At 40.3% G+C, this 23,970-nt stretch overlaps 1 protein-coding gene across 2 annotated transcripts in view; it reads right to left on the bottom strand.

Moving 5' to 3' along the window:
• The window catches only part of pde8a (phosphodiesterase 8A), a 51,808-nt gene that overhangs the window by 20,166 nt on the left and 7,672 nt on the right, over nucleotides 1–23,970 (bottom strand). Inside the window, exons 1-6 of one of the 2 annotated variants that reach the window (XM_039794634.1) lie at nucleotides 20,939–21,320; nucleotides 5,658–5,714; nucleotides 2,415–2,605; nucleotides 740–796; nucleotides 491–545; nucleotides 119–207 (exon numbers count right to left, since the gene is read on the bottom strand). In XM_039794634.1, coding sequence (XP_039650568.1) covers nucleotides 119–207; nucleotides 491–545; nucleotides 740–796; nucleotides 2,415–2,605; nucleotides 5,658–5,714; nucleotides 20,939–21,010 — 521 coding nt within the window. In that variant the 5' untranslated portion in view covers nucleotides 21,011–21,320. Of the gene's footprint in view, nucleotides 1–118; nucleotides 208–490; nucleotides 546–739; nucleotides 797–2,414; nucleotides 2,606–5,657; nucleotides 5,715–20,938; nucleotides 21,321–23,970 lie in introns of those variants that run through there. The other variant, XM_039794633.1, reaches the window with a different exon arrangement.

Genomic DNA, 23,970 nt, shown 5'->3' with positions numbered 1-23,970 from the left:
TAAAAGCCGATCATCTTTCTGATGACTTGCTCTCAACAGCCTTGAATAAGGCTACCACTATATGCAGCTAATCTAAAATGTAACTACAACACTGCACAGTTCAAAGTACACGACTCACCTCAGTTTGAACTGCGCCCGCACCTCTCCATGCTCCAACTGTAGCAGCTCATTATAGCAGGCCATCATATTGGCATTCTCCACGTATCTCTGAGGGTTAGAGGGCAACACAGATCAATCAAAGACAACTAAAATCTAATTTTCATATCAACGTACCCATTACAGGATATATTTTAATGCTGCGGATGTCATGACTAACAATGATTCAGGTACAGGGAACTTAATGCACATGTCTCCTGAGCAAACAAAAAGGTTTTACAATCTGTATTCCTGTCCTACGGTGAGTGTTGACAGTAGGGATATAAAAAAATATCGAAAGAATAATACAAATACAGGCAGCAGAAGACACCTCCACATCCACACCCACACTTACCCTATTAAAGCCGGCATTGATCAAGGGCATCACAGAGGCTTCTTCTCTGTCTGGCCTTAAAAAGAGAACACATGTTAGCACCCAAAGATCGCTATGACAATTGCTTGTTTACAGAACCTACAGACCTCCGCTGAGTCAGGCATTTTAATTCTGACAATACTCCAAATCATTAGACAGTGAGGGAAAAGGACAAGAAGGAGCAGAAAGAAAAGGGGGGGTAGGGGTCGGGGGTCAGCGAGTAGTACGTACCTTTTCACAACGGCGACTATCACAGTGTTTTCTGAAGAGTTGACCGCTCTAATTGACCTGAATGTAAACAGAGGGAGCCTTTTAGCCAGTGAGCAGGCTGGTGGAAAAGCCCATGGCATCAAATCAATGTATTTTTCAGTTTTTCACGCTCCGATTCTCCCAGGCAGGCAGAGCCCAGTGGTGGAGCTCTGTGAGCAGGCCTAGGCCTCTGAAAGAATGCAGTGTACAGGGCCACTCATCCGCCTGTGGTTTCCCCCAGCCAGCGGTCATAAAGGCCCTTTAGTTCCCCATCGGAGCCTGTGCGTGTACACTGAACATATGGATGGGCCAAAATGAATGGGGTTAACATACACACTGGGCAGGGCAAATGAATGTTTGTAAATGTGTTTTTGGTTTGGGCAGAGGCTAAAGATAGAGGGTGGTATGGGCAGGCACCGCTCATTTCTCATCGACATGCCTCCACTAGGTAGCATGCGATGGAAGCTGATGGGCCTAAAGTGAATTGGTCATTTACCCCAGCACAGATTCATAACCGCATGTGTCACCAAATGTACTGTAATTCATGAGGGCTATAATTGTACCTATCAGGATCATCTGGTCTGGATTATGTCATTGGCCTTGGAGTCACTAACAGAATTCAAATTCAATTCAACTATGTCCACTACATTAGGGATTCCCAACCAGGGGCACTTCTTCTGTTGTCAGAACGGTACGGAGAACGGTGGAGTAGCTCGACTAATTTGAATAAAATAGTAATTACAATTTGAGAAAAAAAAAAAAAAAAAGATCTCTGAGGTTGACAAAGACGTTGAATAGTGAATTGCCATGCACCCAAACTGTATAGCTCTAAGAGGACTTGTCCTTGCTCATTTTATCACACTATCAAAAACATATCATAAAATACATGGAAATGTGTTTTTTTTAGGTTTACTGTTAATGTAACTTATGTTACTAGTTTCAATGCGAAACCTTAATATCAATAAAAATTTGATCACAAAATAATCCACATACTGAGTCAGTTGTAACACCTGAACTAGGGCTGAACGATTAATTGTTTTCAATCGAAATTGTGCAATATTTAGTTGAATGTTTGTTGTAACATTTGGTTCAACATGTTTTATTCCTCTTTTTATTACTATATTTACCAGGGTTTTTTTATAATATAAATGCTGTAGAAGGTGCAATGTGTAGATGCTGCTATTGAACTGAGGCATAGCGGAAATTTCAGTTTACAGGAAAGTACAGATTTTTTTTTTATTGTAATTGTGATAAATATTCTGTGTTTGACTGTTCAATGCTTGAACACTTATTGCTGGCAAATTATATCCATGTTCTCATCCTTGCATACGAATATAGAGCAGTTTTGATGGTGTCATGTTATAATGCTCCATCACATGTTTTATCTGTTACACAGTGAATGTTGAACTTTAGCTAAACTTTAAAACAAAAGAAACCCCGAATAGTAATCGCAATATCGGGCAGAAAAATCGCAATTACATTTTTTCCCCCCAAATCATTCAGCCCTAACCTGAACACACAAGATGTTGCACCAGACAAAAAAACAGACAAAAAGCCACTGCACTGCATCATTGTAGAAACACAACATATAAATACAAATATAGTACATATAATACAAATAGTTGCAAATACATTGATTAGGAGATTAGTGGCCTACCGGCATAGTGCTTCAGCATCAAAGTGTCTGGAATGTCTGTGGTCAATGATGACGAGGTCATGATGCTTCTCCAAAAAGCATTCAAGAGCAGACTCGGGTGTTCGTGCCATGCTGCACCTGAAGTTGCCCTTCTCACATGCCCAGCAGAAGCCATTACTCTGACTGTCCTCTTTGGCAAAAACTAAAAGTACCTGCAAAAAGAGAGATGACTAAGCACATATATCCAACTGTATTTTTTACTACTACTACCCAAAATATATCACTTATGGAAAAGTACAGTTCAATAGGGCTTTGTAAAGATATATATAATGCACGGGCACAGCAAATATTCAAAGGCAATGATGTCAAAATGAAGAAAAACACTGAAGAGAAAAATCTTGTGTGTGTTTATTATACATGTAATCATGATTCATTTAGTTGATAAAATGTCAGAACATCACCATTTCCGAGAGCACAAAGTGACATCTCCTAATTGCATGTTTTTTCAAAGATATTTAATTTACACAGACACAAAAACAGAGAAAACCGGCAAATCACCGTGAAAATAGAACCAAGTTACGGTATTTTTAGTTTGTTAAACAACTTAAACAATAAAATATTGTCAGTTGTGAAGTATTGTGTACATCTAACTTGTACATGATGGGAGAAATGCTACATCCATGCACGTCATGGTCTCTTTGGTTTGTCACAATTATAAAGAGACGACATTATTTGAAATGACATGGACACATTACGAAACGGCTACAGGGCTAATGGATATGTAGCTGTGATCTGATTAGAAAAACTGCCATAACTAATCACAGACGATCTGCCTCCACCCTGCGCTATAACATTAATTCAGTAAGAAACAAGAGAAGAGAGAGCTACAGTAAAATGTGGTTTTGATGCTTCAGTGTATCAACAGCTCTTAGCGGTCAAAATCATCATTGGTGCATTCATGCTCATTTGCGCCTGTCGTCCTAATCAGCCTGCAGCGTGGGCTTGACTGTGACCTCAGGCCTCTAGCGGACAGGCCCTGATTGATCAGGCTCAGCTCGTACTCGTGTGCGTCACAGATTTTATTGTTCACTGTCGTGATCTATGACACAATTAGTCGAGGTGGCCTTGACTGGCTGCGGCCCCTCCCACCCGCTCTGCCAAGCCTGTGGCAGAAAGCGCTGCTGCTACCGTCGAACCAGTCATTGAGAGCACACGCTTTCTCTCTGCCAGCATACTTTCATATAACCCCATCGCTTGCGTAAATACTGGACCAGAGATTTAGGCCCGCCTCCAAGAGCAATGCTGCACTAAGAGCAGATTCATGAGTCACTCTCTCAAACAGACGTCATCTCCAACTGTTGGCAGAGAGCAGGATGAACGTAAAGAAGGGAAAGTTTGTTCTGCAGCTTTGAGTTTGCATCACACCTGTAAAATTGAGTTAGGGGACAAAGACCTGACTTTGTTGGGAAAACTAGAGCAACTGTCCTCCACACAATGATGGGACAGAGGATTGGTTGTTTTGACAGTTGTCCTTTTTAAATTTATTCTAATGATCAGTGTGCCTTCATCTAAGTACGCAGCTTCAGGCCTGAAGCAGAGAGAGCCCTTACGCCTCTTAGGGGGTGTTGCTAATGCAAACCATATTCCACATATGAACATTTTCCCTACAAGCGGCGATAAGTGTACGGGTCATAAATACATCACCACTGAGTCCTGCAGCTATGTTCGGTACGCACAGGGAATTAGATCAGAATTCCACATTGGGATGTTGGTAGAAAAGTCAACATTCCCGCAGAGGTGGAGGAACGGGGTAATATAGCCTGAGATAAGGTCTCTTCAGATGCCTGTGCTCAGACTAGACAGATAGGCCTCGCTCAATAATAACACACCCAGTCGCAAGAGATTGGGGGGGAAAAAAAATCTCAAAGTATATTCGAGCACAAATGTTTGTTTTTTTAAGTGAGGACACATGGTTTATGCTCCAAAGAAACCAATGGAAAAGGCAGAGAAAGGTGCAGAGAGACAAAGACAGAAAAAGGGAAGAAAAAAAAAAAACTAGTTTGAAGGGGGTTGCGAGCATTTTGGCAGGGATCGCTCTGTCTAGAAAACATCATTGTTGAAAGCAGAGAGGGCCCGGCCAAATCCTGTGAGCCACGTGAAAAGAGGAGGAGTAGAGAGGAGGGCATGACAGGATCAGCTGTGAGTGACAAAAACAGGAAGGGGATATCTCTCTACCTCGTTTTCCTACTGTGGTCACACTCAAGTGCATCAGACAATAAAGCAGAGTCTGTGGCATTAAATTATCAGGATGTCTGATGCATTGCTTTTTTTTTTGCTTTTTTTACTCCAACTGAATTCATATCATTATTGTTATATTAAATATTTAAATACATATTGGTATTTTACTTGAAGGAGCTATGCAATTGGGCTGCAACAATTATTTTATGATTGATTGTTTTGTCTGTGAAGTTTTTTTTTTCTCAGAGCCCAAAGTGACATGTCTGGTTTTGTCCCACCAACAGTCCAAAACCCAAAGGGTTCAGTCAACTAATATCTGATAAAGAAAAGCAGCAAATCCTCACATTTGGGCAGCTGGAAAAAGCAGATGTTTGGCATTTTTGTTTGAAAAATTAATAAAACTATGAAATCAATTATCAAAATAGCTGACAATTAATTTCCAGCTCTGCAATGCACCCTTGAAACCAAATTTTGTACATTCTCAAAATACATAAACAATTCCTAAAAAGCTGACTGCATGTTTTCACACAACAAGCAGCAACGCATGCCAAAGGAACAAGCACAGTACCAAACTGTATAATGACCCATTGAACGTCAGAGAATGTCCTATTCGCAGTGACGAAACTGCTCCATGGATCCTCTGTGCAGTTCTTCCATAACGTGCATTGTTCATTATGGTATGTACTTGGTCATAAATGTGTGGCCTTGTTGCCCTGACAACCCTAGGCTGCATCGCACACAATACTTCCATTAACAGTTTTTTTTTCTTCCTCTTCTTTGAATGTTTGCATGGGGGCTTTTGATCTTTGAGAAATTCAAGATTAGTTCTGACTGCAAACAAAAGTAGGTGACGTTTAAAAAAAATAAATGTCACACAAAGTTTAGCTCCACGGCTCAGCTAAAAGCCCCTAAATGATATGAACATAAACATTTTACTGCGGCACTTCTGTTGTTCGGTGGAAAGCCTTAATGGATTCAAGCACATAAGCATTAATCATTCAGATGTTTGGCATTGTTTTACGATACCTGAAGTGGGTCTTTAAATAACTTCATTGGTCCAAATTGCACCTCTGTTAATGTGGTCTGAAAGATAACAAGAAAAATACAAGGATTAGAAGAAGAAATCATTTCAGAAATGTGATATTTTCATGTGTCATTTCATGTTTCATGTTTTCTTGACATTGGCATTTCTTCATCACTGTTTAGGGTCCCACAGACCATACTGATATTTGTGTAATACACTGACCTTATTTAAAACCCAATATGCAGAAAAGTATGCATAAAGTGGTAACCCTGCTCTTTGCAACGAAATGAGCTCTAATGACAATATACAGAAATAATCATGAAGCAATGTTAAATCACCAAATAAGTAACTCTTGTTTTATATGGGTTATTTATGAACACATATCTAATCATTCACAGACAATTTTTTTTTTTATTTTTTCATTTATTTTATACATTTTGAGGCACTTGAGTATTTCCATTTCATTCTACTTCATACCTCTACTCCATTACATTTCAGAGGGACATTTTGGACTGTTTACTCCACTACATTTACAGTATATGACCGCTTTAGTTCCTAGTTATTTCACAAATTAAGATTGTACTTATAAAAATGTGATCATTTAAAATATTGATTTAGATTTAACTACCCAAAAGAAAATAAACATTATTACATAATAACATTAATACAATGATATAGCATACAACTCAAAAGGACAATTTTTCTGCATCAGAGAAGTACTTTTACACTTTCACTTCAGTGACTATGCAGAACTTGTACTTCAATGCAGTATCTATATATTTCAATATTGCTACCTGAGTACATTATCTAAATACTTCTTAAATCACTGGTTTTAAGACTCAGTTATAGTCACAAATATATCAGATTGGGGCTTTTGCATAAAACATAATCCAATAATGTAATCTATACATAAAACCATCAAATGGGCCTTTCTGCAGTGCTTTTACTTTTGATACTTTCAGTACATTTTCAGTGAGATTTTCAATGCATGCCTTGTAACATTTTCTTTTTTTACACGGTTGTATTATTACGTAAAAGGATCCGAATACTTCTTCCACAACCACTGACTGAATCAACAAAAACAAATGCTGGTAATTTGATCTCCCGACTTCGAATTCAACTATACAGTGGAGTTGTGGGAAAAATAAATAAAAAGACAGATTTTTTTTTACACTTTCATGACACTTTCCCTACATGAGCTTACTCTTTTCTGTCTGCAAATAATTTAGCTTCCTTCCTGCTAAATGGAACACAGCTCAGGGGTTAGTAACCATAGCAACCAAGCCCCTTGCGGACCGCCATCCCTCTAGAATTCCTCTTCTCCGTAAACAATCTACACATGTGAGGAGGAATACAGAGAGGAATTTTAGAGCGGGCAGCAGTAAATCACTTCTTGCTAAATTATAAGCCTTTTTGAAACAACAAAGGGGGGAGAAAAAAGCTGATTAGCCCTTGGTTGTAGCCGAATTGACGTCATCATGACACTAGGCCGTTTGTTGCAGCTGTCCTCAAACAAGGAGTATGGCATCAGGATGGCTACAAGCTGATGCTCTGTGATCATCTGATCTTTCACAGACACAAGGACCTGGTCGCATGATAGGCTCATGTGCACTGGAGAGACAGTATGCATGTGTTAGTGGGTGGTTATATAATAGGGACTAACATATGGAAATGCCACATGCTTTTCCAAGAGTGTTTGACCAAACAAGTCCCAGTTTTCCTGTCTGTCAGATATGATTTCAATGACTGTGATCATGTGTGTCAGAACAAATAACTCAGTCCTTAGCTTTATTCAGTTTGATTAGAGATTCAAATCTTCCTTTCATTTTACTGTGGAGGTGAAACAAAATTCTATAAACTACTGCTGGGTGAATGTCACCAATATTGGCCACACAAAAAAAATATACCACTCATGGAAATCATGTTTCCACTGGCTGTTTTTTGGTGAGCTAGCTGAGGTGGTGGTCTTCATGTATGGAGTTAGGCCACAGAGCCTCCAGCTAGCCGAGGGCTAGCGGTACGCAGCGGTCTGTCTCCATGCAGGGAGACTTCCCTCACTAACTGACACTGACACATCCAATGCAACTGCAGCGGAGGTTGTGTAACTAGAATAGCCTGCCACACACACACACACAGCTGAACCAGTCTGCCAGCCTCTTTGGGCAACATACTCCTCTTGTACAGTACACACACGCAGCTGAGGTTGTGTAACTAGAATAGCCTGACACACACACACACACACACACACACACACACACACACACACACACACACACACACACACACACACACACACACACACACACACACACACACACACACACACACACACACACACACACACACACACGTCTGGCAGCCTCTTCAGGCAACATACTCCTTTTGTATAATACACACATGCACATACACGGCAATGAATCACTCAGCCAAGCATTTGCATCCCGCAAACATCATGCTGGCAATCAACCAGAAGCAAACAAAGTAGGGGAAGTGAGTGAGCATGTAGGCCAGGCAGGCGAGGAGTACAGTCGTGGCGTGTATGCATACGTAATCCTCTCCCCGCCCTCCTGCTATATGCTGCTGTAATCTCTCTCTCTCTCTCTCTCTCTCTCTCTCTCTCTCTCTCTCTCTCTCTCTCTCTCTCACCCCCCCACAGGGATACTTGTTAATTAGACGAGTTTGTTAAGCAGATGCCTGTTGTGCAGGTCTGAGTTAAATGCTGAGTTAACTGACTTTCAGTAGAATCATAGAGTATCGTGAGGATTTGGTTGATTTGGTTTTATCATATAATCGTTTGTAATCAAATTTCTGTTGTCCAATTAATGATTCAGAGCAACATGTAATTAAACATTAAGTGCAAATATTTTACAATTTAAAAAGAAAAAAGGTACAAAAGATTTATTTTTCAAAACTACAGAGGTGAGGAGAGTGAAAATAACACTGTTAATGCTGCTTGATTTTTTATTTTTGTTCCTTTCTTAAATAGCTGGATAAAGTAGGAGGTAAATTGGAGTACTATTTTTGTGTTATTTAAAATTGTCTGTTTGATTTATTTAGTTTGACTGTGATTTAGATGGGGTAGGACTTGATACACCTATAGGGCTTCTACTTATCCCTTTTGGAATGGGTGGAGAAATGTTTTTTAGTGTTTTTGTTTTTTAGTGTTAGTCTTTTTTGTCATTAGTTTACATTTTATATTTTCTTTTTCTTTTAATCGTTTGAAATAAAGATTTCATAAAGAAAAGTCATAAAGATTTCATTCAAACAACATAGTGAATTACTGAAGTTTTTTATAACTGTGCAGCACAGTTTATAGATTTTTTCCTGTGTTTTTGTATACATTTGCCATATCATGATGAACATTAACATTCATAAAGGGAGGATTTACTGCAGGACTGTTGTGTTAGACTGCATTTGTTTTACCAAGCTGTAACCGCAAACTGGCAACTGAGTGTATATGTGTAGTTTGTAATAGTTAGTCATTAGTTTGTGGTAATTTGACTAAGCCAAACAAAAGTAATAAAACCTCTCAACTAGATTCTAACTCAGACAATAATGCTGCATTCATGTGGTGTTGGAATAATCGGAAAGACGAGTTCCTGACTGGGAAAATTCACATGAACGCCCTCAAGTTAGAACTACAACTTCGCAAGTTGGTGAAAGTTTTGGTACAGGACTTGCCGAGTTGACGTTTATATATATATATATATATATATATATATATATATATATATATATATATATATATATATATACAGAAAAATTAGGATCTGTCCACGTAGGGTGGCCAAAATTTGTTAGAAAAGTTATTTATTAAATGATGAATAAATCCTTGAAATATGTGTGCCAATCTGTGAGGATCTCATGAAATAGTTTTTATATAAAGGATGCTGTGATACTAAACACTGTCAATGTCCCACAGTCATCAAATAAACTGACAGCAGACACCTTGAATTTCATAATCATATTGACAAAGAAACTTTACATATGAGGTGGATTGGTCACATTGCCAAGACGTGATTTGTTTAATAAGGTCAGGATTTGTGCCGATACCGACCCAGCGAACAACTAAATCCCTAAACCTAATTACAACAAGCCAATTGCCACACAGTGAACCTGCAGACTTTGGGCCCTCTTGAGGGTCTGGGGACCCTGGGGCAAGTTCCCGCATTGCCTGGTTGGTAATCCAGTCTTGCAAGTTTCTTAAACGCTGGAATTCTAAAAATGATTTCATAAAACAACCTCAAAAGTCATTCTTTCGCTGTGAGGTGACAGTTTCCAGGGGGGACGGTTTTCAAACAGTCTGATGTCATGAGCTCTAACATGGTTCCTCCTGGTTCAGGCCAGTCTGACCACATCAGAGCTGCTGGGTGTCTACAGTCATCTCCAGCAGGATTCAGGACAGTCTGCAGTCTCCTGCTACTCTCACTGAATACACCTAATGTATTTACATAGTGGAGTTGCATCTGAACCTATATCCTGCTCCGTGTATCCGGCCCTATAGATCTCCTCCTCCTCCTGCTCTCCTCCAGCCCACCAGCTTTTCTGTTTCTCACACACACACACACACACACACACACACACACACACACACACACACACACACACACACACACACACACACACACACACACACACACACACACACACACACACACACACACACACACACACACACACACACACACACACACACACACACACACACACACACAAACAAAAAAGAGAGTGGCTTTCCACTAAAGTGAAAAACAGGAAATTGGATGACATTGTTCGGTGCGGCGACGTCAGCAGTGAAAGATAGAAAGAGTAAACAGCTTCCTCCACCCATGAGCTGGGACCAGGATGCAGGGAGTCTTGGGATGCCTGCCCTTTCTCATGCATGGCTGTTCACTAACAATCTCCAGATCCCTCACTTTGAAACCGCTCTCTCCCGCTAACATGTTCTCTCTCCAACTCCCAATTCTCCTTCAGTTTGTCCCTCCTTAAAACTTCTCCACATGCGGTTAAGTAGAGTACTATATGCAGAGCTGATGACACTACAGCAACATTAGACGAGATCAGCATTTCTTCCTTAGAAGAAGTCAAAGTGTTACCGTGTGTGTGTGTACGTGTGTATATGTGTTCCCGTCTAAAATGTGAATCAAATGGAGATGAATAAATGTTCTTCATTAGGTCTCATTAGAGGGGAGCAGCCCCAGACACAGGTGTGGACGCACACTATGTACCAGACAGACAGACAGACATACTAACTCTCACACACACTGAGCTACGTGATGGGCTAAATGGCACAGAGTGTCACATCAGTCTCACCACATGCTGAGCCACTCAGATAGTAGTGCTAGCTGTCCATGCTGTGTGCCTTACATCAAAGAGAATAATTCACTTTCATGTGTGGCCACTTACATTTGCTGCTCATAGATCTGTGCTGAAGCCATCAATAACAATGGGGTTTCAAACCAGCGACCAATCAATGACCAGCCTGGCAAACACTTCACCAAATTCAGTAAGATCAATTTCAGCTAACTTCATATTTAGACCACATATTTTGGATTACTTTTTGAAAGAAAAATGAGAACAAATGCAAGAATCATATATAATATGCTCTACTGCTGTCCAATTAATTATTGGTTGGGAAAATAAAAAATAAAAACACTAGATTATTGGAAACATGCATCGTCATCAGTGCTGCTTTTCTTTGCTCTTTAAAAGATGACCTTTTGGAAATGGAGAGACATGTTTTTCACAGGACACCGACAATGCTATATCTATTTTGATTTGGCAAAGATAAAATCCACATATCTGTGTATAGGACTAAAACAAAAACACAAATAGTACTACAAATTTGTGTAAGGTTGACGTTAAGTATATTTATTGTCACAAATACCAAAACACTGCCATCTATGGAAGGCCAACTGCAGAGGAAACGCCTTGAAGTCGAAAAAGAAAAGCTAAAAGAAAAGTAACATAAGCCTCTTTCCGACCGTAGTTACAGGAACGTAGTTATAGGAAGAGTCCACTACTAAACAGTTCTACTAGCTACTCTCCCCCAAAACTGGTTTTGCCATTTGCATTCGCAGTGGCCAAGTGGCCATAGGAACTGGTAGGAGGGGTGAGTGACGCAAGCACGGCAATGGTCTTTATAGCGTCGTCACTTGACTTTAGCACCACATACAACAACAAACCAGCATGGAGGAGGCCATGGGAATGTTCCTGTTGTGCCTTGCCGGGATCCTCATAACAGAGGCGTTTAAAGACTAGGCTGGAGTACTTAACAGAGAAACACAGAAGACGAAGGCTCCAGTGTAATATGATCCTAATTAATATGATGGGAGAAGATAGAAGAGCTGAGCGCAACATGCAAATGAAACGACGGGTAAGTTTAACTAGCATTAACAATTAGCTGGTTGAATGTGTGATGTTTGTCTTATGAGTTAGCATACGTAGGCGAATTGCAACAGACAGTGAAGAATATGTACTGTTTGTGTTTCAGATGTTGCCAGGTCACTTAAGGCCGTTTTATGGTTGTGCGAAAACTCCATGCCGTAGCTACGGCGTCGTGACCCTTTCGGAGTTCTGCGTCGGGGTTGAACATGTTTCTTTGCATTTCACCGCCAGAACACTGGGGGGGGGGGGTGGTTTCCGGAGGGTCAATCCCAAAACTCTTTGTTTACTTGTGCGTTGGTGTGTGCCTCGAGCCGGCATGTGTGCGTGTGTGTGTGTGTGGGGAGTGGGTGACAGAGCGAGGGAGAAAGTGAGAGAGTGATGGCAATAGTCTTTGGAGCAAGTCGGGACTCTAGAGTCATAGTGCAAGAAACAAAGTGTCTCCCCTGTGCTTTCTGACCACAGTGGGAAATCTGTAGCAGGAAAAGTTAACCCTCTCCTTGATTTCATGTTGTTTATGGAGAAGGAGAACCAGGAAATGAGTCGGTGGAAATGCGACACTACCAAGCCATGGCCGAGCGACGTGTAGTTAAATCTTTCAAGAGGTGCACGTCAGGCTACGGCGTAGGGTCCGGCGTAGACGCAGAGGGGTCTGCGGGGGTACGCCGTCGATTCTACGCAGGAGCATAAAACGGCCTTAAGGGTTCCTATGCGGAAAAGGGAAAAGGCAAAAAGACCCTGCCCTGAAGTAGGAGCTGAAAGGGTTACAGGAACTGCGGTCAGAGGAACTTAATAATCCCCAAATTGGTCCAGTCGAGAAAAAAAGAAAAAAGCCAAAAAACAAAACAAAAAACACGAGAAAAAAAGGGCTCTAGGAACATGATGTTCTAGGAACTGCAAAACTCCCTCCTGTTTGAAAGGGACTATATACACTCACCTAAAGGATTATTAGGAACACCCTACTAATACCGTGTTTGACCCCCTTTCGCCTTCAGAACTGCCTTAATTCTTTGTGGCATTGATTCAACAAGGTGCTGGAAGCATTCTTTAGAAATGTTGGCCCATATTGAGAGGATAGCATCTTGCAGTTGATGGAGATTTGTGGGATGCACATCCAGGGCACGAAGCTCCCGTTCCACCACATCCCAAAGATGTTGTATTGGGTTGAGATCTGGTGACTGTGGGGGCCATTTTAGTACAGCGAACTCATTGTCATGTTCAAGAATTTAATTTGAAATGATTTGAGCTTTGTGACATGGTGCATTATCCTGCTGGAAGTAGCCATCAGAGGATGGTACATGGTGGTCATAAAGGGATGGACATGGTCAGAAACAATGCTCAGGTCGGCTGTGGCATTTAAACGATGCCCAATTGGTACTAAGGGGCCTAAAGTGTGCCAAGAAAACATTCCCCACACCATTACACCACCACCAGCAGCCTGCCCAGTGGTAACAAGGCATGACGGAGCCATGTTCTCATTCGGTTTATGCCAAATTCTGACTCTACCATCTGAATGTCTCAACAGAAATCGAGACTCATCAGACCAAGCAACATTTTTACAGTCTTCAACTGTCCAACTTTGGTGAGCTCCTGCAAATTGTAGCCTCATTTTCCTATTTTTAGTGGAGATGAGTGGTACCCGGTGGGGTCTTCTGCTGGTGTAGCCCATCCGCCTCAAGGTTGTGCGTGTTGTGGCTTCACAAATGCTTTGCTGCATACTTCGGTTGTAACGAGTGGTTATTTGAGTCATATTTGATCTTCTATCAGCTGGAATCACTCGGCCCATTCTCCTCTGACCTCTAGCATCAACAAGGCATTTTCACCCCCAGGACTGCAGCATACTGGTTTTTCCTTTTTCAGACCATTCTTTGTAAACCCTAGAAATGGTTGTGTGTAAAAATCCCAGTAACTGAGCAGATTGTGAAATACTCAGACCAGCCCATATGGCACCAACAACCATGCCACGCTCAAAGTTGCTTTCTTTCCCATTCTGAAATTCAGTTTGGAGTTCAGGAGATTGTCTAGACCTCGACCATACCCCTAAATGCATTGAAGCGGATGCATTGGTTGATTAGATAATTACATTAATGAGAAATCTTACAGGTGTTCCTAATAATCCTTTAGGTGAGTGTATACTGTTGTCTTTAAATGCACTGAGTCACTAAGTGATACGTCCCTTTGGAATAAGGTGTCTGCCACACAATTATAATGTAAATGTGTATGTATGTTACAATGTATATGACTTCTATAAGTTGACGAAATGGTGATACCTGCTACAAACTTCAAAAAACTACAAAATTGAGTTTTGGGGTTTTTCTTTAGAATGGACTAATCAGATGGACCATTATTTTATAATCTTCTAACTCCCTTTGGTTCTTAGCTCAGTGGGAAGCAAATGATGATAAAGTGGCAAAGTGATGATTATGTGCTAGAATTCAGAGCTATGTGTTGGTGTTTTTTTAATCTCTCAGCAGGGATTTCACATGACTTCTTACTTTTCAAAATAATCAAAAGATCAAGAACTAATCAATTTCTTAGAGCCAGCAATGGAATTGATTTAATCCGCCTGTATAAATGAATACATTAAACCATTACTTCAGTATGCAGCTGCTGTAGGAACCGCACACATCGTCAGTGATTAAGCCCAGATTGCAGAAGTCAAGACACTAATACAACTTCCCACGTTAGTAGCACTTCCTCTCCTTCAATGTCTTCCCTTTATGTCCCTTCACAATGCTTTCCATTGCTCTCAGAAACATGTATTCATCTACATGCAGGGGCTCACACACAAAAACACTGTTACCTGAAGTTTGTTATTTCCACGTTTGGTCTCTTTTGATTTAGGCTTTTTTAATGTAATTAATGCATTTGCACATGCATCTGTGTCTTTCTGTAATGACTTAACAGCAGTGGAAAGGCCTAGATTGCATTAAAAAAGCCTAAATTAAACATGTAATGTGAATTTTCGATCATCCGGTATTTCTACCTGCTGGTGTCATTATTCTGCATTTCTTTAACATTGTAGGACCAGAGATCTTCAACAGGGGGTCCAGGACCCCTAGGGGGTCCTCAGAGTCACTAGAGGGGGGCTTCCAAATTATTGTCAATTTAAAAAAAAAAAAAAAAAAAGTAAATGTCTAAACATAATTCCCACATATTATTAGCAAATATAAATCTCCACTGATGATAGGATTATTGGCCAATAGGTATAGGTAGTCACTATGATAGCCATACAGTTCATCCTAAAGATTTACTGTGCCACATGAAAGATGACTTATAAATTCATGCCAACAATTCATATTTTAATAGCTTAGTATTCTATTCACTAAAAAGGTATGTGTTAAGGCTTTAGGCCGCCCTACACGTTATTGTAGCCCTAGTTTAATATGCAACTCATTTTATACAGTATATGTAATAGGGGGTCCCTGCTCCGCCTCTCTCTCAGTTAAGGGGTCCTTGGCTTAAAAAACGTTGAAGACCCCTGTTGTAGACAAAGAGCAGTAAAAAATAAAAAATAAAACTCCCCCACCAAATAAAAATTACTCTAACGTGTTAATGTAATTGCAGTTCATCCTTATAGAAGAATAACTGCAACCATGTGTATTCTGTCTCTGTCCACATGCTTTATCCATGGTGACCAAGCCCACAGTCAGCCAGGCAGAAGACTTTAGTTGAGTCACTGGCAAGGCTGAGGGAAACTAGGCCACTGTGGATCGGTTTGTCCCAGAACATCCTTGCCTTCTCTGTATTTCTCTCTCTCTCTCTGCCTGCCTGCCTGCCTGCCTGCCTGCCCGTCCATCCGTCTGTCTGTCTGTCTGTCTGGTGGAACGCACTACAGAAGAAAGACCCAACCTCCTGGAACAGAAATTACAATATCCTGTGAAGAACATACTCTAAAAGAAATATGAATTTAATTCATCTAATATCTCCCAGCGTTTTTTTCTTATTATTCAATGTGTGTCAGATTCAATGTCATGAGATGAACACCCTTTCCCTTTCTACAACAATTGTTCAACTGTGTGCACGACAGGACAGAATAACTGGATGTAGTAAATTGGTATCAATTTTAAATAAACTCATCTACATTTTATCGTCTTAATTACTCTCCTTTATGTTTGTAATCCTTCCAATTGGCACAACCTATGTATAAGAAAATAATTCACTTTCTATCGTTAATTGTTTTTAGTAGTCTGCTTACTTTGGAATGATTTGAGCTAGTGCTGCAACCAACGATTATTTACATTATTAATTAATCCGTATTCTGTTGGATAAATTGATTAATTATTTTGTCGAAAATAGTGAAAAGTAACCATGTTAACATACCTGAGTATACAACTTGTTTAAAACCAAAGTAAAGCAGAAAAAATGCTGTTACTTTGAGAGGCAGGGAACGTGACTCCACATGAATCCATTTTCCTTGCAAATATGACAATCGATTGTCAAAACTGTTCAGCCTTACTACAGCAACATTTCATTTATCATTATTACTCTTTTTAATCGCCTTGTTCTATCAAATGTCATCTTTGCAGATGTGTTATGTGTTTCCCCAAATAATGTAAAATCAGCACTTTTTTTAACTATAGGCACTTATGTATGTATGTTAACCTTTCTTTTCTTTTAAATCAGTTTGCAAAATGCTTTATAAAAAAAGATAGATCACATAAACCACTGCTGAAGAGGACAACCCCCTGGGGCAAATTAAATTAAAAAGAAAAACATAAAATCTTGGGAAAAGTATGACCACTTTTCAGGGCTGGGAGGTTCATACTGGGCATCATGACAAAGAGCAGAGGGCTGGGAGGTTCCTACTGGGCATCATGACAAAGAGCAGAGGGCTGGGAGGTTTCTACTGGGCATCATGACAAAAGGCAGATCATGACAAAGATAAAAATCAGGGATAGAAAAATGTGCAATAATAATAATATATTATCATAAAGCCATGCCCCAAATCCCAAATGGTAACACCGAGTTCCATGACCCCACTGAGGGCCCAGTACGTGGGCCTCCAGGTGCATCAGTCCACTAGAAAATAAAGCAAAATAACACTACATATTTAGTTATTGCTTTTTCTATATACATATAGCAATCTAAAGTCTACTGCCTAAGCCTAAACAGAGACACAGACCAACAATCAGCAGCTTTTTGCCCGACTGCGACTTCATATCACATCACAAGATTGACACCCATGTACAGCCAAACATGAAATCACAACTCAAATGCACTTACCATCAGCTGACAATATGCAATGTAAAAAAAACTAAAGCATGTGGCTTCATGTATCACATTGCTCCCCAATCCTCACATCTATGTTTCACTTATCCTTTAAGATGCACGACATTATGGCTGTTAGGGCTGAACAATTAATCACAATTTTATCGAAATCGCAATATGGACTGTAGTGCAATATCCAAATCGCAGGGGGGTGCAATATTTGTTAAAGGCAAAATAGGTGTCAAAATACCATTCCAAATTATAAAAAAATGTCCAGGTCTACAAGTCGTATTCTACAGACTTAAAGGAGAAATCTGGCGCAAAATGAACCTAGGGGTTAATAAAACATGATTGCACTGGGTTTCTCTGTTATATGTTTTCATGCTAATCGAATGTGACCAGTTTTAGCCCAAACCGCTAATTCGGTTATAAAGCTAGTCATCGGGGCACGAGGAAAGTAAAAAGAAATCGCTATTTCTATACCACTAACAAGGCTAAAAATAGCACCACACTTCCATGGTAGCATAATGAGAGTCCCTACATGTAACATAAGCACTGAGAACTTTGTAAGTGTACAGACAGTTTATTAAAAAGATAGTTTATAAAGACTGTACTGTTCACGTATACAGGCGTGCGCCATCTTGGGAAAGCAGTCACGACCAGTCGAACGACGAATGCTGTGCAACCAGTAATCAATAACATAGCTCAAGCACGTCGTTCGTCGTTCGACTGGTCATGACTGCTTTCCCAAGATGGCGCCCTGTCTGTACACTTACAAAGTTCTCAATGCTTCGGTTTACATGTAGGGACCCTCATTATGCTACACTGGAAGTGTGGTGCTATTTTGAGCCTTGTTAGTGGTATAAAATAGCGATTTCTTTTTACTTTCCTCGTGCCCCGACGAATAGCGTTATAAGCTAATTAGCGGTTTGGGCTAAAACTGGTCACATTCGATTAGCACGAAAACATATCCCAGAGAATAGTTGACTTGGTACACATGTGCTATTAACCCCTAGGTTAATTTTGCGGCGGATTTCTCCTTTAAGAAAAAGTCTTTGTTTGGTATAGATACTCGTAAAAATCACACCGTGATTATATATTTTTCCACGTAAATGAGAATAATGATGCAAATGATCATTCCCTCCAATACTACAAATCATATCGCAATTGCAATATCAGTCAAAATATTTAGCAATTAGATATTTTCCTCATATCGTGCAGCCCTTAAAGCTATGTTAGGATTTCCAGGACTATTTACGTCTTTCAAAATGAATATTGCACAGAGGAAAGTGACTGTGAGAAAGTGAATTTTATTCCTAGTGTTAGCAGCTGCTGACTTAAGCTCTGGTATGTTAAGTAACAGTAAATCAAGGCAAGTTAAGGATATATATGTTGGCTATACATGCTGCTGCCACTTATTGTAGATAGAACACACCCATAGACTTAAAAATAACTAAAAAATAATACACAATTAAGAGAAACACAGCATGGTGAAGTACTCTTAGTGAAGTATTATAAGCTACTGATGCACACTTCTTCCACACGCTGTCCCAAATACAGCGATCTCTAATCAGTCACGCATATAAGTGCACACACATGCGCACATACAGAACACATTGTTTTTCGTGCAATGCTTCCAGAGTACGCCCTGACCTTTATTCTGTCTGCAGTGACATCTCTCCTACCTCACCAGATAGTGCGGAAATTCTAGCATACGGGAATGCACATACACACACAGAGGGAAGACACCGAGTAACTCACAGGAGACGGAACTTGTCCTGGAATTCAGTCCCAAACGCCCTTGAATGACGTCCGTGGTTTAAAAATACAGAGTTTGCAGAAAATGGATAGGTTACTTCATCCTTGGTGACCTGTCCCTGTTTCACTGGTGTTCCACACCTTGCAAGCATCGCCTCAGATATCACACAAAAAACCCATCAGATGATTGTTTTTTCTTTCAGATAAAAAAATAAATAAAAATGAGAAATGGATATTTAAGCCTGTACATACATATACTGTACACACGACACACAGATATTTTACAGAGCTGAGTACAGCACACCAGCATGCAACATTTTATTCTGCTCCTACAGAGAAAATCTGTAAAATGTATTTTTCACTAAAATAAAATGTATGTATTTGGATTATATGTATAAGCGTGTGACATCAAAGTACATGCTGCATTCCCTAAGCTTGTGACGCTGCCTGGGCCTGTGTGCATACCCTGTGTCTATAGTAGCGCGAGTGTGTATGTGATCTGTGCCTCACTATGCCAAGGAGAGTAACTGAGGCCTGACCGTGGAGCAGTTCCTGTCGACAGGCCAAGTGACGCGGGTAAGAGACTGTGCTCAGAGCCCTCACACACACTGGCCTACAGGGATATGTGAAGACGAGCAGGGGACAGACGCACTCATTAAACATGGAGAGAAATACATACGGTTCGCTACATCGCTGCATATGAGCTACAGTAACAGCCAAACTATGATGATGAAACTGAGGCTGGGAATTCTGAGGTTTTAATTAAAAAAAACAGATGAGATTTTAATGAGATGTCCTCAACTTTTATGCATCTCCTGTGGCTGTATTTATCTACATTTGTCTTACTTTTCCCAATTCCCTCCTTCATCTCTTCAAATTACTTGTAGGAACGTTGTAGTCAGTGTGTCCAATCTATGACCCTGACCACTTTAATTATCTGATTTTGAGGATCCAACAGCAATATAAGCAAAATCCAACTTTTGACTCTTGAGTGCGAGATCGCCTGAGCCTGTATGGTGATGAGAGGTAGCCTATAGAAACTACACAGCAGCAAGCATGGGTGGTTAAAGGGGTAATTCAGCAATTTATTATTGCACATAACATAGAAGAGGGCCAAGATGTGCTGTCTCTGGGCCAAACTCCCAAAACATTGCATCCTACATTTCCCACGACGCAATAACATCTTTCTTTAGACCTTCCCTCCCTCCTAAATGCTACTTCTTTCTAATCCCACAACTCCAATTTGTAATGCAGGCTGTTAATAATAATCTGTTATTTAATTATTATTTATTTAAATTTAAAGTCTCAAGCCACAAACAATCTATGGAGGGCCCCTTTAAAAGGAAATATATACACAATATATTTACAACCAGTGTAAAATGGAAGACAGATCCACGAGAAGCTGAGCACTTTCTCCAATGTTCACCTTCAAGGTATTTCTGTCCTTATCCAGATTACACTGAAATCCCTATAAGACCTGGAGCAGCCTAAGCCATTCAGGGCTCTGGGGCAGCCCCTTACTAAAACCTCCTACTCTTCTTCTGCCCCTAGCAGCCTCACCACACCACTGTTACTGTAGGCCCACATACTGGACTGTTTCACTTTCCATTTTATTCACTCCCAAATAATATCCCAATTTTACAAAACATAAACACACCAAAGAAAATGTATGATCATGTCTTTATACTTAGCTTACCCTGTGCCCCCTTGGCTATGAATCCTAAAACTTTTTCTACTGAGTGTCATTTGCACCGCGAACCACTGGCAGCTGTTGATCAGGTGGCGTGTAGTCCGCATTCTCCTTCCTCTCTTAGCTCATTCCAGGTAAGGTCAAAGGCCAATAAAGCAAAAGGACAAGCTAAAGGAGCTTGGGAAGTCTATGTTGGACCACTGCCTAGTCCAGTGACACTACAGTGTACTGTAATCTTACCGGGAACCTTTCCATTGCAGTCATCCACTCCTCCTTCTCAGTCCAGCCAAATACATGACAACAAGACAACATGACAAACGACAAGCTAAACAAAAAGAGACTGTCGAGCCTGAATAAGAGATCACTAGCCTACAGTGACTTTGTTGACAGAGCCATACCCAACTGTACAATCTTAATTACCTCGCCAGCCCTGCGGCCTAAAGGGAGGATTAAAATTGGCAATACGCCCATGGCGACCGCACCACCCTTGCTCTATCTGCAACTCTGCATGGCTCCACCTCTCCACAACAGCTTAGATGTTTTTTTGAAAATATCAGAAGCAGTTCTCCGGAGCTCTTCAGATGGCTGCGAGAGTATAAGATAATCACCGGACTCCCCTCCTCTTCACCTGCTAAAACAGGAGCACTGATGTCACCGTTGCATGACGGATCAGTGAGCGACACGAGCTAGAGCGCCGGCACCCAGACTGCCCTTGATAGACGCACAGACACAGACACACAGACACACACACCTTATTTGAAGTTTATGTATCTACTGCCAACTCAAAAGCAAGTTTCATTTAAATATAATATACTTTGTCCTGACATATACATTGAGAGGCAAATTGTGGGTGGGGGTTGTTGAATTGCAATGAAAATGTTTTCGAGGGATTATTTTCTGGCAAAGGCTTTAAATTTTCCTGTGAGTCTCAGATGACTGACAGTAAGTAGAGAGTGATGTAGCACTGATATGAAAACACTCAATATGGATGAATCAAAAAACAAAGTTAAGGCTTCACGTTTATTGCTTATTTGGCCCAAATTGATTATGTGGAAGCGGTTTTTGTGATTTGTAATTTATCTGCTCAATGAAGGAAAACATTTTTTAACTCTGCTGACTGTATGCAGACATTTGCACGGATAATGTGAAGAAAATCAGGAAAACAAATAAATAAATACATTATGTGTATTATTTATAATACAGAATAACATTTCATATAGCTACAAGCAGCTATTCACTGCACACAGTTAAAACGGACGACCTGTAAAGGAATGTAATCAGGCAGGTGCAACCGGTACAATAAATGACGCAGGTACTGTTGACAGACGTGCAGGAATGTTAAACCTATTGATTCACTGCTATTAAAAACTGAAGTATGTTCAATTCATTGCTTCTCGTGTGCATGTCAATTGTTTTTAATGGCACATGTACTTTCATAGTTTCCATTGAAACATTCCTGCTCTCCTGTGGCTTCTAAAATGCCATCTAGATTATAAATCTGATACACTTAACATATCCCACCCCAAGCAATGACTGGCTCAAAAGAAGGAGACGTCCAAACATTATTGAACAATGTAGACTTGGATGAACAAGAGGCCGGACTTTGACTAAAGTAGCATCATCTAACTTCATCAAGTCAAAGCCAAATATGGAGAGGTAAAGTCCTTCTGAATAAGGATATTAACTATGATTCTTTTCACATATAGTAAATATTAAATCAACTTGGTAGAAGAAGCAAAAAATGAGCAGGCCCAAATGTTACATACATACATACATACATACATGTACACATTTATACTTGAATTTCTACAGAGAATCTCTGGTCATGATTGAGTGAAGCAATGCAGACAGGCTCACTTCCGGTTGCTGCATCTTAGCTGTGAAATTAATTTGCACGTCACAGCCAAATGGTTTGGAGTATTACAAATCCGTTACAGTAAAGTATCCCGACGACATTTTCTTTTGAAAAGGGTGGAACCTGATCTTTGCAGGAGCAAGAGTCGAAAAGAGACCAAGAGGGGGAACTGACCAGACTATAAAATGTGAGTTGAGCTTTTGACTAAATTGTTTCACTGACCCCAAAATGTGTCCTTGCAACCACACTGCAACACACATACAAGAACAATGTGCACCATCTGCGCTCTGCCCCGTAAAAATTGTAAGGGATATATCAAATGAGGGTAGAGTACATCTTCAGAGCATGAAGGCAGGACACACTCTAGAGAGTTTTGCGTCATAGCTGCATCCATTAAAACAAGGAAGGAGACAAGCACTGCTGTCGTAATGCGATGTTCAGCAGGTGAATGAGTGCCTTGCGTGTTTACTATAGCCAATAAGCTGCAGGCCTGTTCACTTAAATCCAGTGAGGCTCTTGTCTGCTCAGCACTTCTTTAGTGAAGAAAGGCAGTAAAATGAAGTCCAAGCCTCGGGGGCATTTTGGTTCTAAAATAGTTTTAGATCAACTGCCAACTTTTGCAGTGAAATACCCATCAGGTTTATTATTTAATACTAAATCTACCTATTTTTGGTGCTTTGTAAATCTTGCCCCAGGAAGAATCTTTCAACATACTGTACTGTGCACAACCTTTCTTCAGTTTATTCTGGCTGCAAGGACAGTGGTGTGACGGAGCGTGAAAATGGCCAAAGTACTCCAGTAACCAGATGCTGTTAACATGACTGTTAGCATTGTTAACACGGTGTGTTGTGCATGGTTGCAGCCGTCCACATCAGTAAGGCTCTCCTCCAGGGGAGATTAAAAACTCGCCTATGGACACTGACACTGTGACACTATGCAAGAGAGATGACTTACAGATGAACTCATCCTTTGAAGGAACAATGATGGTGTGTATATGGTGTACTTTTCAAAACCACTCGTAAGCGTGGGATTAGGACATTAGTGTTGAGGGACACATGACATCACTTATATTTGAAGGATGCATTCACACAAAAAAAAAAAAAACATTGAAAATATGGCTAAAACAGTAAATATTTGTGGTGTTACCAACTGAACAAACATAAGTTTTTACAGACTGCCAAAGGCTAAAGGGAAGAGAAGCAGAACAGATCACTGAAATTCAGCTTGACAATTGGAAGCATGGGGCCAAAATGTGGATATATAGAAACATTTTGAGCAAAATCATACATTAGATTCTTTTTGGATTGCTGAGAATATTTAAAGGAATAGTAGATTATAAATTTTGGGCTATGTGCTTATTTGCTTTCTTGCTAAGAGTTAGAGGAGAAGGCCAATACCACACTCTTGTCTATACAGT

The sequence above is a fragment of the Perca fluviatilis genome, chromosome 3 (genome assembly GCF_010015445.1).
Source record: "Perca fluviatilis chromosome 3, GENO_Pfluv_1.0, whole genome shotgun sequence".
Taxonomy (NCBI): Eukaryota; Metazoa; Chordata; class Actinopteri; order Perciformes; family Percidae; genus Perca; species Perca fluviatilis.
This window is presented reverse-complemented; position numbering and strand designations above follow the sequence as displayed.